This window comes from Hipposideros armiger, unplaced genomic scaffold, assembly GCF_001890085.2.
Source record: "Hipposideros armiger isolate ML-2016 unplaced genomic scaffold, ASM189008v1 scaffold_161, whole genome shotgun sequence".
NCBI lineage: Eukaryota > Metazoa > Chordata > Mammalia > Chiroptera > Hipposideridae > Hipposideros > Hipposideros armiger.
Genome location: NW_017731511.1, coordinates 299,523 through 319,617, shown reverse-complemented (window position 1 = coordinate 319,617; position 20,095 = coordinate 299,523). Strand labels below are relative to the sequence as shown.

The 20,095-nt window shown below is 39.0% G+C and overlaps 1 protein-coding gene across 1 annotated transcript; it reads left to right on the top strand.

Annotated features, from left to right (window-relative positions):
* Positions 1 to 5,190: 5,190 nt before the first annotated feature.
* DKK1 (dickkopf Wnt signaling pathway inhibitor 1) lies at positions 5,191 to 8,444 on the top strand. The gene is made up of 4 exons (XM_019651492.1): positions 5,191 to 5,734; positions 5,975 to 6,137; positions 7,307 to 7,450; positions 7,589 to 8,444. Exons 1-4 carry the CDS (start codon positions 5,492 to 5,494, stop codon positions 7,840 to 7,842), a joined length of 804 nt encoding a protein of 267 aa, XP_019507037.1. The 5' UTR covers positions 5,191 to 5,491; the 3' UTR covers positions 7,843 to 8,444.
* The last annotated feature ends 11,651 nt before the right edge of the window (positions 8,445 to 20,095 follow it).

Here is a 20,095-nt window from a genome sequence, read left to right as displayed (position 1 = left end):
TTGGGGGCCAGATCAGGTGAGTAGGGAGGGTGTTCCAATACAGTTATTTGTTTACTGGCTAAAAACTCCCTCACAGACAGTGCCGTGTGAGCTGGTGCATCAGCAAGAGCCGGGAATTGTTGGCAAAAAGTTCAGGTCGTTTTCATCCAATTTTTTTCACGCAGCCTTTTCAGCACTTCCAAGTAGTAAATTTGATTAACTGTTTGTCCAATTGTTACAAATTCATAATGAATAATCCCTCTGGTATCAAAAAAGGTTAGCAGCATCGTGTTGACTGTTGATTTGGATTGATGGAACTTTTTGGTCATGGAGAATTGGCTGACTTCCATTGTGCACTTGGACACTTTGTTTCAAGTCGTATTGGTACACCCATGTTTCATCACCAGTGATAACACGGTCTAAAACATCGTCTTGCCTCTCCAAAAGGCCTTGGCAAACTTCAACTCTCCTTTGCTTTTGTTCATCAGTGAGCTCCTTCGGGACCATTTTTGCACACAACTTTCTCATGCCAAGATTTTCAGTTAAGATTTTCCTGTTTATCTATCAATGTTTACTTGGTTTGCTATGCTTCTCAGTCAGCCAATGATTTTGATGAACAATTTGATGAATTTTTGCAATGTTTTCATCGGTTGTGCTCGTTACTGGCCGCCCTGACCTCTCTTCATCAGTGACACATTCTCTCCCCTCCAAAAAACATATAATCCATTTTTATGCTGCCTTTTTCTTCATGGCATTTTCCCCATAAAATTGGACTAACATGTCCCTGATTTCACTCCCATTCTTGCCAAGTTTAACAACAAATTTAACATTTGTTCGTTGCTCTAATTCTAACTCAGACATTCTCCTGACGGCACACAAAACCACGCAACAACAATAATGAACGCCACTCAGCAAGACACTGGCACACGTCAACATGAACACAACTGTGAGACACTGATATCCCCAAGGTTATGAAACCTTACAGAGCTGTTTGTATAGTGCTGCCAATGTAAGTGCATAGTGGTGAGTTCGTGAAATTAATTGTCACATCTCGTACACACTTGTGGACCTTTCTAATTATCAGCACATCAGAAAATGTCCTCTCTGGCTTTTAGTCAAAAGTTTGTGGATCTGGGCTCTATTCTCAGATTAGTTTTTAATATCCCACTCCTTTAAAACACATCTTCTGAGCTAAATTAGAAAGCTTCCATAGAGCCTGATTTATCTGGGCTGGCCATCTCCAATGACCAAATAAATATAATCATTGTCAAGTCTCACCTTCTCTTTCCTTAGGGGTGCAGAAGAGCATAATCCAGCTTCTCAGGAGTCATAATAGGGGCCTGGTCTAAAAGCTCTTTTAACATCATGACGAGCATTAAGACCAAAATCTTTTAAAAGTCAATGAGAAAGTCATAATATTTTTTTTTTAAACTAAACTCAGCAATGAGGAATCTCTACTATAAACTGGTACCAACAAAAATGTTGGCAACACCCACCATAAGGAATGACATTTATCCAATGTTTTCCTAGTGAAGTAAAATTAAATGGCAACAGATCTGCTTCCTTTGATTTAACAAAGAGAAAAAATTGAAAGAAGGAGGAAAGGGAGGGAAGGAGGGAGGGAGGAAATGAGGGAGGAGAGAAAGGAGGAAGGGAGGGAGTGAATTAAAAATGCCGCAGTCACATAAGAATCTACGACAACAAAGATGGAAAAATAGTTGTCAATAGCATGATCTTTTTCGGAGTGTATTGGTCTGTTTGTCTTCCTCTGGATGAAAAGGCTGATGAATAATCTATGTCTGGCATTAAGCACTTAAGATGCTTGATCTTAAGTATCATGCTATTCCTGAGTTATAAGGTTTGAGTCCACTTTGGTAGACATAGTTTACCTATTTTAAAATTTAATACAAAATATTAAACTTATTACACTAAATATGGTCATCATTAAACTAAATCAATGAGGAGGTGGGATTCCCTACAGAACTAAATAAACTAGGTGTAATAAATTAACTCCACCTGCCCTGACTCCCACCACCTCTCTCACCTAGCTTTAGGGGAGACTCAGAGAGCCATCAGAACCCTCTTTCCCTGGGGATTGTAGGTCACAATTCCTGGTCAGAATTCCTGGGCCTTTTCCATCTTCCCTATGACCTAGTATGTGCTAAAATATAATCTGTTTGAAAAAAATTTTAACCCCCATTCCTATGTAAGTATATTTGTCTTCCCAACTACTCACAGACTGAAAGCTTTCTGAGGATTAGGAGACTGCCTTTAATGTTTTGGGGTATATTCCCAAAGGGACTAGGGAGCATACCCCCTAGTATACTAGGGTAGCATTTTGCATATAATGGGTAGTCATTCAATTTTAATTGGCTGTTGATGGAACAATGAACTTCACTTTACCTCACCCACCCTGCTCTTTTGTTGCCAGTGAGCAAACTCAATCATGGAAAGAATTTTCAAATGGAGATTCCACTGAAAAAGTAAGTGTTCCACTTAGAACAGAGCTGGATTGCTACATATTTGCCTGGCTCCCTCCTACGTAATTTCTCTGCTATATAATTTGTGAGTTTATCTCCCCTTCCCTCACTCAATTATTTGAAAATAGATAATGGGTCCTCACACACCAAGTACCATGGCTAGCACAGAGTAGCAAGTCAGATATTGACCAATTCATTTTTAGCTTTCAAATCATAACAGCTTCAGGGGCAACTTGGAAAGTGAGGAAGAAGGTAGGTCCTAGTCTGCTCTTGAAACCCTACTTTTGGCTAAACTCCCGTAACTCAACAGATTCTGTCCAAGCTTAATGAAAATAAACCCATACAGACATACATATTCAGGATCAAGAATGACTTGATGCAACATGCCTTTTCGTAAAGTTTTCCTTTTGCTGATTAAATCATTCCACTGTTTTTTGTTTTGTTTTGTTTTGGTTTTTTGCCCCTAGACGATGGTTTCATTTGTGAATCCACATTCTTAATGGACTAAATTTGTTAAAGGTATTATTAGCATGATACCATCTCTTGTGCAAAGAGGAAAAGAGATTGGCCTTTAGTGTGTGGCACAAGCATATTTTTAGAAAAAAAATTATTTAGGATAATGGGACTAGAAAGTAAGATTTCATACTTCCCAAGGTCAGGGAATTCTTTCTTCTCATTTCAACAGCTTAAGAATTTAAGACAGACTAGATTTTCTACCACATCGAAGGTGCTCAACACATTGATTGTTGACATTGTTATTAATATTCTGCAAGTGATAATATGGCATCTAAAAATCCCTTATGGTGTTTTCCCTTTACACTATAATACCGCCCTAACTATATAAACTTGAAGTAAACAGAGGAGAGGTCTTCCCAAGGGAGACCTGTTCATTGCTGATTCTCAGTAAAAGGTTTATTGACTTAACTTGTTTCTTAGGCTCATTTTTTAAAAGCTAATATAAACAACCTCCCCTTTGTATCAAAATTTCAATTTGTTCCGAAAATTTCTAGAGTAGTAGCCAAATCTAGATTATTGTACATGTTCGTAATACAACCTAAAAAAATATGCAGGATTCAACCTATGTTAGAATTTCAAGTAGAGTTATCAATAAGCCAGAGGAAATTTCACAGGATGGATAGAATTTGGAATGGGAGGGATACCAGAAAATTGGAGGCATTACTAAAGAATTATTTAGAAGCTGTTCCTAATACGACCTCTGAAACCCAAGGAACTAGAACACGGACAACTGCAAAGTCTTCAAAAAAAAATGTACCCATCCCCTTCTTACATTTAGATTATTCAATTTCAAGACTATCCCTGGCTATACTTGGTCATGGTCCCAGTCATGAATATAGTAGGTCAGTGTGCAATTTTAAATACCCTAGAGGTTATATAGGGAGCAGAAAATAAATATATCCAACAGTGATTATTCAATCACCTCCTCCCTTTTCTAAACTCGCATAGCAGTTCTCTATTTTCTGACACTTCCGTACCAATGTGTTTTTAAAAGAATTGTGTACATTGCTTATCTTTTATTGTTGCCATAATTAGAATCGTCTTCTAAATATTTGCATTCACTGTGCCCCTCCCCTCCAGGGCAACAACCCTGGAGGGGAGCCTAATGCCAGGCCACTCAACTGCCAATGTTTTTGTTTAATAAATTATTTCCAGTTTATACAGGAGAGCGTTCTTACACACCAGCCCTACTTTGTTATTTTTATATACTGATTTAAGTGACATCAAATTCACTTTCCAATTTACTTTCAGTTTCCCTTTTCCTGAACCTAGTCTCTTTTCTCCCTAGAGTGGGGTCCAGGAAAGGTCTGACTTGGGATAAAGCGCAGGCGTTCTCAGGCTTTATGATATGAAATACTAATGAGGAAGTCAGGAACTAAGCCGCAAGCGTTTCTTATCTCCCTGCATTAACCCACCACTGAGAAGGGGGACCAGCGAAGGACGACTGACCCAGCCGTTGGACCCTGTCCGCTTTTGCTGCGTCCACTTTGATCTCGCCTGTCTGCCTAATCAAGTTCATCTACTGCTGCGACTGCTCAGATTCAAAGAACAACATTAAATAGTTTGATTATCGGATGGTCATTTCCCTCGTCTCTCCACCCATGATCTAATTTCCAAACGCCAGTCTCACGCCTCCCTCTCTACACTTCCCATCAAAAGAGAATTAGTTCTTCTTCCTTCAACCCTCGTTTGATGTGCAAATTTCCTTCTCTTTGCACATTTTTCTCGCAGTCGCGCAGGCCCAGGCGGGAGGGGGTGTGGAGGAAGGAAGAGGGGAGGAATTCAACGAACTCTTAAAGCCAAGCACCTCACCCCAAATCTGCAAACCGTGACTCTAAAGGGTTAATCAGCAACTTGCACTGGCCACCTGGTCCGCCTCTCGTGGAAAAGATTTTTATATAGACTTTGAGTTACTGATCAGGTTGTGTTTAATACCGAATATTATTTATGTGCACAATAAAATCAGTACTGGCGTTAGGGAGAGAGGAGAAAAGTGCTTTTGCAGAGGAGCATCACAATTCCGTTCTGAAAAGGATTTCTGACCTTGATAACCCAACCCCTACTGCCAGGCTAGGGCACCAGGGCTTCCAAAAGTTCCTTGTGCCTCCAGCATTCACTCAAGTCATCCGTTAGAAAGCGCGCTGATTAGTCATCGCGAAGGTGTGTTGGACCAGTGGAACGAATGCGCGAGGGAGGGGCGGGGTGAAGAGTGTCAAAGGCCCCCATTCAAGTACACAAACACACCCGCTTCCAGCCCCTCCCAAAGCTTTGAAATCCCATCCCGGCTTTGTTGTCTCCCCCGGAGGGGCTGGAATGCTCCGAGCCCGCAGTATAAAGGCAACCGTGGTGGCGGCGGCGGTGCAGAGCTTCGTGCGTCCTGCAGTCAGGACTCTGCGACTGCTGGGGGCTCCGGGAACCCTCCCTCTGCAGCCGCGCCAGCACGGCTTCGTGGGGACCAGGCTTGCAGAGTGACATTCCTCCTTTCTCTTTCTTTCCCTCTCTGGAGTTCTTCTGAGATGAAGGGTCTCGACGCAGTGGGACCTGCCCGGGTCTTCGTCGCCCTGGTAGCAGCGGCCGTTTGCGGCCACTCTCTGCTGGGAGTGAGCGCCACCTTGAACTTGGTTCTCAATTCCAACGCCATCAAGAACGTGCCCCCGCCGCTGGGCGGCGCGGCTGGGCACCCAGGCTCCCCAGTCAGCGCGGCTCCGGGAATATTATATGTTGGAGGCAACAAGTACCAGACCGTTGACAACTACCAGGTGAGAAGGGTCTCGGGGATCTGGGGACGCTGTGGTCCGAAGAGGTCTCATCTGGGGAGAAGGGTGTAGAACGAAGGTGTGTGTAGTTCGGGGCGCATTTGGAAACTGCATTTGGGAGCAGTAGGCGGCAACAGCGTTTGGACAGGTGGGCAGAAAAGGACTGAGATTAGCGTCCAGGTCCTGAAGTGCGGGTACTTGGATGCCTGGGTGCCTCATCCTCTCCCGGCCCCCTTCCCGCAGCCGTACCCGTGCGTGGAGGACGAGGAGTGCAGCACGGATGAGTACTGCGCGAGTCCTACCCGGGGAGGGGGCACCGGAGCGCAGATTTGTCTCGCCTGCAGGAAGCGCCGAAAACGCTGCATGCGTCACGCTATGTGCTGCCCTGGAAATTACTGCAAAAACGGTGAGTTCCTTAGCTCCGTTTCGGACGCGCACTGTCCCGCCTTCGCTCCCTTGCGGATGGGAGAAAACGTCCTCTGCTCTGCGCGAAAGCTGCGGCGCCACCTGCAAATGGGTATTCGTTCAGCATGCAAAGTTCCCCTCAGATATCTTAATTGTTGGAGTTTATCTGGGAGGAGAGAAAAGTTTATGGGTCTTGGCGATCCATATCTCCCTCTGTGTTCCTCAATCATTTAACACAGCAGCTTATGTCACAATGGACCCCCTCCATTAAAAAAGAAAAAAAGTTTGGGACAGCCGTAATGTCAACTGAGAAGGAAGAGGGGGTGGGAAGAGTGGGATTATACAGAGACCAAGGAAAGGGCCGTTGATGCTTAGCTGCCCTCTCCATTTTTCTTACTTTGCCTCTCTGGGCTCTGCCAGTCTGGCCTCTGCCTCATGATCCCTGATGAAACGGTTGTCAGCCTGAAGACAATGATTGATTTTATCTGTGCTGGCCATTCTTAAGAGAGCTCATGATACCCTCACATCCTGGCCTCTGTATCCTGCCCACTGCCTCCACCTCCTGCTACTTTAAAATAAGTACTCCTTCCCCCAACCACAGATCCACTAAAATTTAATGTCTCCAAGAGGTAGACTCAGCCAGCCAGAGAAGGCTCCAGAAATAAACTGAAGGGTGGCAATCCTCCTTAGGACTCAGTAATGCTTCAGGATGAACTCACTAGATCTCTGTAATATAGAAATTACACAGTAAAGTAACTGGTGGGTGAGATTGCAATCTTCCAGGCTGCTAGTATTGCATTTGCTTAATTTAGTGTCAGTACCCATATAGCACCAAGGGCAGAGAAGTTATTTTTAAAAACAATTTTTAAGTGACTGATTTTCTTACCCCAAGGGTGATATTAAAATGGGCAGAAGACTCAACTGTTGGTAGGAAAGTGTTTTACATGGCTGTATTGAGGATGTTGCATATCACTGCACAGTGTACACATTGATGCGTCTGTCCATCTGGGGGTTTTGCATTAACACTAGGAAGCTTGGCTTGTTTGTAAAATCGTGTCACTGCAATGAGGTCTCTCACGTTGGTGGAGGCATAATAGGCTGCCACTGTCACAGCCATAAGTCGTAAGACATTACAGCCCAGGAGTTAATCACCATCTCCTGCTTCCTCAGGACTGTGCATGCCTTCTGATCACAATCATTTCCATCGAGGGGAAATTGAAGAAACGATTATTGAAAGCTTTGGTAATGATCACAGCACCCTGGATGGGTACCCCAGAAGAACTACGCTGTCTTCCACACCATATCATACCAAAGGTAGGTTAAGAGGCCTTAAGACTCCTTCCTTGTTAACACATCAGAAGTGTTTTTTGGATTATCTGAATGAAATAATGCAGGTTTAGCCGTGACAACGTACTTTTCTGATTGTCTCTCTTTTTTTTTTTTTTCCCCAAGGACAAGAAGGCTCTGTCTGTCTCCGATCATCGGATTGTGCCACAGGATTGTGTTGTGCTAGACACTTCTGGTCCAAGATCTGTAAACCTGTCCTCAAAGAAGGTCAAGTGTGCACCAAGCACAGGAGAAAAGGCTCTCATGGGCTGGAGATATTTCAGCGTTGTTACTGTGAAGAAGGCCTGTCTTGCCAGATCCAGAAAGATCACCATCAAGCCAGTAACTCTTCTAGGCTTCACACCTGTCAGAGACTCTAAGCCAGCTGTCCAAACACAGTGGACTCCTTTATATAATATATGCTATGAAAACCTTTTGTGATTTTTGCCAGCTCTACCTTGAAGGATGTACAAATTCTGTGATTATAGCTAAGCATTCCGATAATACCTTCTGAAAATCTGGAGTGTAAGGGCTTTGTTTCTTTATGGAACTCTCCTGTCGTTGATTGCAGTAAATTACTGTGTTGTAAATTCTCAGTGTGGCACTTATCTGTAAATTCAACCAAACTTTTAATTATTTTTTCTAAAGGTGCTGCATTGCCTATCGTTCTTCTCATTGTGTAAATTTTTGTGCACATTGATTGTTATCTTGACTCTGATAAATATTCTATATTGAATTGTAATAAACAATGTCAGCTTATACTTCCTAAATGTATAACCCCTCCCCTTTTAATTCTAGAATCTAGAATGCAATGAGCTTTTGGAATGACAACTAATAGGTATCTAAAATTTATCATGAAAATACTAGCTTATTTTCTGAAATGTACTATCTCAGTGCTTGGATTATATTTATTTCTAGGCTGTGGTAGTCCTTGAAATAAAATTTTACATTTAATACATGAAATATTACAAGTATAGATAAATTTTGGCATTTTGACCTTAGGGTGTGTGTGTGTGTGTGTGTGTGTGTGTGTGTGTGCGCGCACATGCTACAGAGACAGAAATGTGACATGTTTAAAGATAATAAGATAAAGATATTATCTAAATGTAAGACAACATTGATAAATTCTAGAGTAATTTTAAAGAAAAATGTATTCTTCATTGACAAACTCAAGTAACCATGATGTATGAGATTGAATCTTACATTACTATTTTCAAAAATAGTTTCCAATAAATTAATAATATCCACCCAAATGATTAATAACTATTGGGCAACAAAGGAAATGTCCCACAAAAGTCATACCAGAGCAAACACCTTTATGGTTAGCAGGAAGAAGGTATGTATGTGTGGAAATTCAGTTAACAAATACAAGCAGATTTTGTACCAAGTAAGTTAGCTTGAAGTATCTTAAATACTACTTCATGTCAGGAAGACTTGTTCTAATTACTTTTATTTTAAAATAATTATGAAATAAAACCCACAAATCCTCCTTATGTTTTTCTTTTCATCTCTTGCTAGGTCGACTATTTCAATGTTTGCTTAACCTGAATTGCATGGATCATGCTTGGGTATATCGTTTAAAGGAAAACCCATAGAAATGAAATCAAACTGGCTTTGTATTTTTACCTGCCAACTTGGATATTGGCAAATCTAATACTTAGGAAGGGAAAAGCAACTGTCTCAAATTACACTTATTCTGTAATACTCTAAAAGTCTACATCAAAACCACAAAATGCTAGGTTTAAGGCACTCCAAAGAACAGTGACTGATCAATTGTTCAACAAGTTTCCTTAAATAACGCAGATGTCCTAGAATGTCTGTTTTAGTATTCCTGGAAGTGGTTCAATTTCAAGGGGCTCAGCCAAAGGGCCACAAGGGTTGGTTGGCTCTTCACTGAAAAGGGAACTGGCAGGATGTCTGTTGTTACATTCCTTTTGTCTGGAAGTTTCAGCTTCCTCGCCCTGGAGAAACTTTTTTCTACATGTGCTTGTTTTCTGAAGTGCCAGGAAGGCCAATTCTAAGGCCTGCCATCTCCAATAAAACAATAGAGGAAACAGGAAACCCTTTCTTCAAAAAGAAGAAAGAAGGGCCTCTGTTTTAGAGGGGAAAGGAGTGAATGTTTAAAGGGCTTGGTTATGGGATCCCTTCCTTTCTACAGGAACTAACTATGGCCAGAGACTCCCTGTCTGTCCACATCTTGGTCCATCAATCCTAGTTCTAGCCCCTTTTGCCTCCCATCCTATGATGGGGGTGGGAGAATGAGAAACCAACCAAGAAGGGATACTATTTTTTGTTGTCCAACAGATCTTAGGAAGAGAGAAAAAGAAATTCTGCACATTTATGAAGGTGAAAAAAGACCCAGAAAACTGTAGATACTTTATTCACTAGTTATGGAAGCTGGGAGAAAGAAGTCAGATACAATATAAATTCAAAAGAGGATTGTTTAAGGAATCTCCAACATTTTAGATAGTAGCTGCTTAAAATGTGTACGTGATTTTACTTTTAAACAATTTATTGGAATGAAAAACATTCACTTGGGAATGCATTCACAAGGTATTTGATCAAATGGTAACACACTCTACATACTGCCTTGCATCTCACTGTTTTTTATTTTATGTGTCTTGCAGATCATTCTGTGTAATACATAGAGAGGTGCCTCATTCCTTTTAATGGCTGCCTTAAGAGTATGTTGGAATGGCTATGTCATTATTTATAAAGTCACTATAGAGAGGCATTTAAATTGTTTCTAGTATTTTTGCTATAACAAATATTGTGCCATGAATATAGAATTTGTGTGTTTGTGTGTGTGTGTGTGTGTGTGTCCTACTGCTAGCATAGTTAGTGACTTCTGAAGCAAAATCCAAAATTAAAAAGCCTGGTTTTGTAGTTATTCATAAGGGGCAGTGTGGGTAAAATGTCAAGTTTCCTGCTTATCACTGATTTAGTAATAATTAAATTCTTGCTATATTGTATCAAAGGAAGAAGAAGAAAACACAGGCTTATCCTAACAATTTCACAGTAAACAGTGATCTCTGTCATTCAGTTAAAGGTAGACTTTCTCTAATTTCTTTGATTTTAAAATCATTATTAAATAAAATCACAAACAAGTGATTCCCCCATTCCTTTTTCTTGTTTTGTTAGAAGAATTAACTATTTCAAATTTTGTTTAACCTGAAACCTATTGATAAGAATGATGGTGAAGATATACTGTTTAAAAGAAAAAAAAATATGCCTAAATATGATTATTCATATTTCAGTATATTGAAACACTTTATGGATTTTTTCCATGGTAAATCATATTGTACTAATTCAATTATGAAATTAGTAACAATTATACTGTTATAAATGTTATCAGTTCCAATATTTCTAGCTACATAGTCAAATTAGCTACCATTGCCACTTATGGAGATTTACGGTAAGATCATTAAATTTTCCTTCATTTTTTAAAGTGGATATATTATCTAACTTTATCATGCTACTAACTTTCTTTTATGGTCTTAAAGAAAATGGGACAATATTACCATTCGGCTTATAAAATGTGTTCCATTTAGTTGTAGATTACCTTCTAAAATACTATTCTGAGTACAGTACCAAAATATAATATATTATTAGGTTGTCAGAAAAGTCATGACATATTTTTTCTATGCTTTTTGTTGCAAACATGCGTCATGACTTTTCCGACAGCCCAATATTTATCTCCACACTAAAAAAGCAAAAAAATAAAGAATCTACATAATTTTGGCATCTGATTCTTGTAGAGTGTATGTATATATGTGGGCCTTTACATGTTTGTCCTAATGGCAACTGCTTAGAACTAATCCATCATATCAATAATCTGAGACTACAATCTCATTAGCATTCTCAGTTAAGCGTCTCTAATACTAGAGAATCTTAATTCAATCAACACTTTTGAGCCCATCATGCTCACTAGGCACTATGATGACATTTAACACGATGTACACAATATGCTCTCTAACATCAAGGAACTCACAGTTTAGCAAGCTGATAAACAGTGAGTGCTGGGGGTTGGTTTAGTATAGTGGTTAGAGACACAGTCTCTGGAATCAGACAGACATGGGGTGGAATCAAGTGTCCCTCAGTTTCTAACTTCATAATGTTGGGCAAAGGACATATCCTCATTGATAACAAAAAGAAAACACCAAATTTAGAGTGTAGTAGTGAGGGTAACACATACGTTATAATAATGCTTAGCATTAAGTCTAGCACACAGTAAGCATTCAATTTAAGGTCTTTACTATTGGGCAAGAAAATATTTTTATAGTAAGACATTGTATTATATATATTAATACATGATGAGAGATTACAGCCTGTAGGTGATCTCAAAATGTTTCAGGTTAGCTGTGGTATTTAACCACTTTCTTCTCAGTTTCAGGTCAAGGTGGCAGAATAGGTTAACACTGTGCTGGCCTCCTCTCATCACCACATCGAAATTACAACTAAACTGTGGAACAACCATCATTGAGAATCATCTGAAGTCTAGCTGAACAGATGTCCTATAACTAAGGACATACAGAAGAAGCCACCTCGAGCCTGGTAGGAAGAAGGGAGATGGGGAATGTGCTGGCCCCACACACACATGTGGTGGTTAAAAATCAGAAGGGATATCTCAGCTGTAGAGGTCCCCCTGAAGAGCAAGCTGTCCCAGCCCCACCCCAGGCTCTCCAGGCCAGGGTTTCAGTGTCAGGAAGAGAAGGCCCCACAATTTCTGGCTGTGAAAACCAGCAGAGATTGTGGCTGAGTGAGACGGAGGGCTTCTAAAGTCCCAGGCATCCCTCTTAGAGGGCCTACCCATGGACTTAAAAACTGACTCACTCTGAGCTCCTCCAGCACTGGGGCAGCAGCTCAAAAGGCACCAGGGACATATGAAGAAGAACTAAATTGCCTGGTTTCAGGGTGAGGGCCAGAGGGGCAGCTTTCTCTTAGACAGAAGTGCTGGCAGAATTCACTGTTTCTTTGTTGAGCCCTCCCCCAACCCAGCACACGGATGCATGAGAGTGCCATATCTGAGTTTCCAGCAAACTGGCTAACACTGTTTGCCCCACCTCACCCAACTTGTAGGACTACCCAGTCCACTTCCTGTGGCTTTCCATACAAACAGCCTGTCTTGGCTCATGTTGTGGACATTCCTAAGATCTCTCAAAGGTTGACAAAACTCAAAAAGCAGCAACTGGCCTCAGCATGCCCCATATTTCTTGCTGAGCAGCCCCAAGGCTGGCACTAGTGGCAGTCAGCCTTGGCTTCTAGCTTAGCTTTTCACAGGTACCTCTAAGCCCAGCATAAGTGGCAACTATCTGCAGATCACTCTGTAGCTCATACAAACTGGCCTCAGGCAGGACACAGGCAGCAACTGACCTTGGCCTGCAACAGAGCCCCTCTCAGGAGGCCCAGAAACAAAACACCCAGTGGCCAACTTCAGACCACACCAGAGCACTACCCAACCACTCTACAAATGACACACCCAAGAGCAAACAGGGCAGGCACCAGAGCCCTGCTAAAGTGAATTCTGCTGCATAGGGTCAGCCCCTGCACAATAGCTCCCCCGCTATAGTCACAGCCAGTCCTCATGATCATCCAGCCTGAGGGTCAATTCCTCTCATTGACATGTAACCAAGATGACTACTCCACAAAGCTATCATTTAGAATTGAAGGACAAATAAAGAGCTTTCCAGATAAGAAAAAGCTAAAAGAGTTCATCACCCCCAAATCAGTACGACAAGAAGTGTTAAAGGGACTTCTTTAAGAAAAAAAAAAGTAAAAAATATGAATAATTAAAGGTCAATATCAACATATTTATTAAAACATTACTTTCAATCTGAATGGATTAAATGCTCTAATCAAAACATTCCATAGCTGAATGGATAAGAAAATAAGACCCTTACGATATGCTGCTTACAGGAGACTCACTTCAGATTGAGACATACACAGACCAAAAGTAAGAGGGCAGAAAAAGATATTTCATGAAAATGAAAATGGAAATGGAAAAAAAAAAAAAAAGCTTTGGCTTTTTTTTTTTTATGGGCAGCAATACTTATACCAGACAAAACTGACTTTAAAACAAAGGCTATAACAACAGACGAGGAAGCACCCAGTAATCCCACTCCCAGGTATTTGTCCAATGAAACCCAAAACACTTCAAAGGGACGTGTGCCTCCATATGTTCATTGCAGAATTATTTACAATAGCTAAGATATGGAGTCAACCTGGGTTTCCACCAATGGATGAATGAATAAATGAATAAATGGGAGGTGGTACATATAGACAATAGAATATTACTCAGCCATAAAAAAGAATGAAATCTTGCCATCTACAACAACATGGATGGACATAAAGAGTGTTGTTCTGAGTCGAGTCAGACAGAGAAAGACAAATGCCATATGATTTCACTTATAAGTGGACTCTAAAGTACAAAGTAAATGAATATACAAAACAGAAACAAACCCCTAGACAAAGAGAAGATTTTGAGGGTTGCCAGATGGTAGTGGAATTGGGAACATGGGTGAAAAAGGGAAAGGATTAAGAAGTACAAATCTGTTGTTACAAAGTAGTCATGGGGATGTAGGGTATAGCATAAATAATATAATCAATAATATTATAATAACATATGGTGTCATATGGGTACTAGATTTATTGGGGTGATGGTAAGTTATATAAATATGTAATCACTATGTTGTACACCTGAAACTAATATTGTATGTCAACTGTAATTATAAAATAAAATCTATTTAAAAAAAAATTCTTCCCAAAGCCATTTTATTTCAAGGAAAAGAAACCATTTAAACTAGAGAAAGTAAAAAAGATGCATGGATTAGAATGCTACCTCTTATGAAAATCAACTTGGAAACCGATCTGCAGACTAACTTCACTAGCTTGCTGATGGTTTCCACTCTACTATAATTTGCATATGTCTATGGTAGCATAAATTGTGTCCCGAATGCACATGACCTTCAGGCTCAGCTCTGCTCAGCAAATGGCTTAGCCTCTCAAGAGACTCTTTCAAATTTCTGGGCAAGGGTACTGATTGGCTCACCTTTGACCAAGGGTTCACCTCCAGTCCAATTGGCTGGATTGGTTACTGGGATTTGAAAATATAAACACAGCTGACTACATCCAACCCACATTTAATAGGAAGGATCTTGGGTAATTTCACAAGAAGGGTGTGTAGAATCAGTCACCACATAGTATGTCTACAGCATATTTGTTTTGAAGGCTGAGAAAGAGTTGACAGGTAGAAAAGAAAGGAAAGGGTATTGGAGGCAGAGGAAGTAATGTGGGAAAAATTATAAAGCTATAAAAATAAAAATGCATACTGGGTTAAAAATAAAAAGAGGCAATAATCCTCTGTGGCTAGAGTATGAGCTACCTGGGAGGAGGACTAATCTGATTTTTGTAAATTAAAGAGAGAGGAGAGACTTCTTCATTGTCAGCAACATTTACCACATTACGTGGTGATGGAGAGCAAGATGATTGAGACATATTTTGTTTCAAAAGATTACTAGACTGTCTTCACAAACCATGGTGACTTTTTTGCAAATAAAATATAAAATAAGGGTAATATTATTTTATTTCCATCAAGAGTTGTTCCAACAAGAGTTGTGATATCTGGTGGAGTTGAAATTAAATAAATTACATTTGAGACAATTTTGTTTTTGACTGATGTAATTAATATACAGCTTTCACAAATCATGGTGGGTTTTTTCTTTTGACAAAAATTTTATAAATTAAAATAATGAGACACAGCCTTTAAATATCAGTTAATGTAACATTGCATTGAAGGCCATTGGTAACTGACCCCCTGAGATTATAAACTATTGAATGAATTCTATTCAAAAAGGATGATTAGCAGAAGATCTGAAGCATGCCTAAGCATAAGACCATATTACATTTCACAATATTTCACGCTAAGTTTATCCTGATGAGCAAATATTACTTTTAGAAAGAGTCCTATTATTGAAACATTTCACATATTTGCAGATGATAATACTTAATCTTGGCATATGTGCAGAAAATCGAGTGTGCTCATACACAACAAGTAGGAACTGTAATTGCTATTACCTTTCTGAAAGGCAATTTTCAGGTATCTTTAAAATGTGAAAACTCTGATGCAGCAATTTAACTTACAGAAATTTGTTTTAAGAGCAGAATCATGGATGCATACAAAAATCTGTCTAGAGTGACATTACAGTACACAAGTTAAAAATGTATTGTGTCCAGTAAAAGAGAACTGTTCAGATAAGTAACGATATATCCTGAAAATATTCTTCAATCATCCAATTTATCTGGAGAAGTGTTCATAAATCTCCATGTTAGAATGTTTAAAAGAAGCATATTACAGAACATACACAGTATAATCAGAATTACTTATAGTAACATCAAATATCTAAGTCTAGATAGCCATGCCTAAAAAGGTAAGATTGTGGGGACTATCTAATCTCTTTCTTTTCATTATGTACTATTTTTCTACAACAATCAGGTAAGATACTACTATTTGTAGTGCATTTCAAAGTAGGACTAAAACAGCTTTTTTCATAAACTTTTTTACACATAAAGTACATATCTTGATGTACCTCAGTCTGGGACGTTATATTCCTCATTAGGGAGGTTACTGGCAATGCAGAGGTACTCCTCCCTGAATTTCCCAAAAACTACATAAAAGAAAAATATACTTCGCTTACTGGCCAAATTCTTTTCCATTCAAGGAGCACTGACTGAGAGGACCACATCTGGTACAGAAAAAACCTACAACAAGTATTTGTTGAATAGAGTAAATGAATGGAGGAGAAATAGGATTATTTGTGCAAATTTCAGTAACATTACAACAAAACAAAGCACACTAAAACAGGTGCTTAAAAATATCTAAAAGAAGGAATAGAGAGTCAACAAAAGAAAAATTGCAGTTTTGTTATAATAGATATACTTGTTTTCTATGATCTTTCATCTCCAGATTTACTTTGTCAACTATCATATATTATGATGAAGTGTTTGACATGCTACATAAATCACACAAATATATAAACCACCATAGCAGGACATGACCTTTAGTTTAGACATCTTTGTTGGTGAGAAAAATATGACCATCTTTTTCTGACAATATGTAATGCTATTAGACAGCTTAGCTTCTAATCATACAGACAGAAGGACTGAATTTTAGAGCTAATTTAAATAGAAAGCTAGCGATAAGAAAGAGGATGGAAGCTCTTTATTTGGGGCACTCTGCACATTTCACAGTTCTATAACCAACCATGGTTATCTTCTCAATCAAGGAGCACCAAGTGCTGTTACATCCTGACACTTATGTGGCGCATTGCAGAAAATTATTAAAACAAACAAAAAAGCCACATCTTCCACTTCTCTAAGGCTGGAGTCCCTTTGTGGCAAAAATTCAAAAACTGGCCAATGTTTTCCTTTTATTCAACAACTTTCTCTTTGCTGTTTACATTCTCTCTTTTCCTTTAGGAAACCCTATTTCTATTTTCTTAGCTTTCATCAATTCCTTCTCATCTCTTTCCCTTATTCTTTCCATAAAGTTCTCAATATTTTATTATTTTTTAATTCTGATTACCTAAACTTTTGCAGTGGCATCCTCCCAGACTTGTGCTTTTAGATCTTGTAGCTGAAACCATTAGCTGTTCACCAATCCAGTTCCTCTTTCTTCCTGAGACGATTTCCCAGCCTCCCTTGGTTGGCCCAAGGGATGTGTGACTGGAGACTCTGCACTAGCTTCTCCCCCATTTGTGAATTTCCAGGGGGATAATGACAGCCCTGTGATTAAGTGGCAGAGTGTCTCTCAGCCTGGATTTCTAAATAGTAGCATGAGCAGATCCCCCAGTGTCCCCAGGCTCCAGTTATTGTGAGCAAGAAATAAACTTTAATTGTGATAACACATTTGGATTTAGGGTCGTGTGTGTGTGTGTGTGTGCGCGCGCGTGTGTGTGTTTTACTTTAATACACGCCTCAAGCTTTACCTTCCTCCTTCATTCCTTCTTTCCCTTCCCAAATTCTGCCCTCTTGTGTGCCCACATCCGAACAATAAGGACATGTCTAATAAACACCAAGGGCAGGAAACTGTGAGGCAAATGAATTCACATTGTTAGCATTTAAATGAAAAGGTGAAAGTGCACACCATTGTGCTTGACAGACAGTAATAATTCAAGGGCTATTTTTATTTTCCTTTTCATAATTGGGGACTTTGCAAATAAAACCTCCTCCCAACTGAGCAATACAATTGGCAGGGGATGGTCATGAGAATAATTTTTCAGAGAGCCTTTCAGGTACCAGAGGCTGTTTTAAGTGTTCCACGTAGATTTAGTCATTCCATTCTCACAATAACTTTTCGATGTAGGTATATTTACTACTTCTATTTTATCGATAAGGAAACTGAGGCAAAGAAAGTTTAACGTGTTTTGTTTACCTGATGTCAGGTAGTTACTAAGTGACAGAGCCAGAATTTGAAAACAGATATCCTGCTCCAAAATCCAGGCCCTTAACCACTACTAAAGGGCAGGGTATTCAACCATTAAAGCTGGTGTACCACCTAAGTTATTTAATAGCTACATTAAAAATATGCTAAAGATTTATCTGGTGATTTGGAAAACTGGAGCATCTCAAGCTTCTTGAGAAACTTCTTTTTATGAAATATTATTTAAAATATATTTGAAATGCCCTGTGGTCTTTCTTGTGTGCAATAAATAAATAAAATAAAACAAAATAAAAGATTAGATTAATAAAACTGTGAAAGCAATAGTATAATTTCTTTCTTGGTTACAGAGAAAGAGTTTAAAGTAAACTTTTCTGGTAATTAATCCATGAAACTCACTGTTTGATTTTTATGCTATTTCTCTCCACTAAGAGGTGACGTTTTTGCACAGTGATATTATGTTACGAACTACATCATGATAAAATCAGTACATTTAAAGCTAGTTACCAAGTCACCTATACACAAAGTATACTGTGTTTCACAAATGTTGTTTTTCATTCTGATTATAGTTGCCTTTCCTTCAAGTCCATCCTTCAAATTATACCTTATGTGGTGACAACTACATTTATGGTTACCATTTGCTATTTATTAACAAATGAGGGCTGAGTGGTTTTAACTTCCAGAAGAAAAATGTCTAGTATAATTATATCACAGATTCATCCTAAAGAGCTAAAAATAACTGAGACATACACAAGAAAGTTACCTAAATTCAGTGTTTAAGTGATTGTTTTTCTTAGAGCAAAAATTGATGATGAACTCATAGTAGAGGGGGAGAAATTGGAGTAAGGGTTGAATTTTTGCATAGTTTTACGTCTTAGGATAGTACCTAGCACAAAGTAAAGGCTTAACCAATGGGTTGTTGTGCTACAACTGTGCATTAATTCCAGTGCAGATGAGCTTTCAGTGTGTGCTTGTGTGAAAACTATTTCAGTCCACTTGTTAATTCAGGATGCTATAATTATACCGCAATGGTGATGTATTTTGTGTCATCAGGAAGGGATTTTCCATGTCAGTTTAGGTTCAAGAAGAAGTCAAGGTATTGAATTTTAGTTCTACATATGCTCCTGATTATATTTCAAAAGGGATAATCATTTTATAGCTTTCTTAGGTATGTGGTTCCTAAACTCAGCTCACCATCTGAAATACCTGGCCAACTTAAAAATACAGATACCTGGGCCCCTTCCAAGATTTACTGAATCAAAATCTCTTAGGATTAGGCCAATGCATCTGTGTGTTTTAGAGCTCTTCCCTTGATTGATATTGTACATCTAATTTTGGAACCTACTGCTACAGGTCTTTTAATCAAAATGCTTTACTCCCAACAGAATAGTCATACAGAGGGCATGTGAAAAGAAGGAAACTATTGATTGGGCACTCATACACGTCTATTTGAGCTTGAATAAATATATCATTTTGTGTCATTCTTTGAACAACTTTAGGAGGTGTCCATAAATGTTCACTATATCAACAAGGCAACAAGACAAGGAGCGCTGAGTCCTTCACTGCTCTTCTCAATGTCACACAGCTAGGAAGTGGTAGCGTGATGACTGAGATCTGAATGCTTATGGTCCCTAAGCCCACTTTATGTCAATGGTGGTAAAAATGGCAACTTCAGTTTTTCTAGATGTTAGAGTTGACTTCATCCACTTGCAGATACTGCTTTGAGAACACTCTAGTTACTGAATTTCAAAATTGGATGAGAAAAACTGAAACAGAGACAAACTAAAAACACTTTACTGGAGTCATCCCCATTTTCTTCCAATATTAATTTTGTTTCATGAAGTCTCTGCTTACCTTCTATAGTGAAGTCTTTGCTTACCCATCCTTTATTACATGCCAAATCAGATGTTTTATGTCCTCTCATAATTTCATTTTAATATCTCTTATTCTAAAGCTAATAAACTATTTTTATATTCACTTATTAAATGGATGCCTTCTCCATTAAACTGTACTCTTCATGAGTATAAAGGTCTTATTCATCTTCTATTCACAGCACTTAGTTCTGGGCTTGTCCTATAGTATTTGCTCATTAAAAACTTGTTGAATGAATCAATAAACTCCTGTCCTGTTTCCTCTGCATGGACATGCCTCTATATTATTCATATATACATACCAAAAGGCTAGGTAACTACATCATT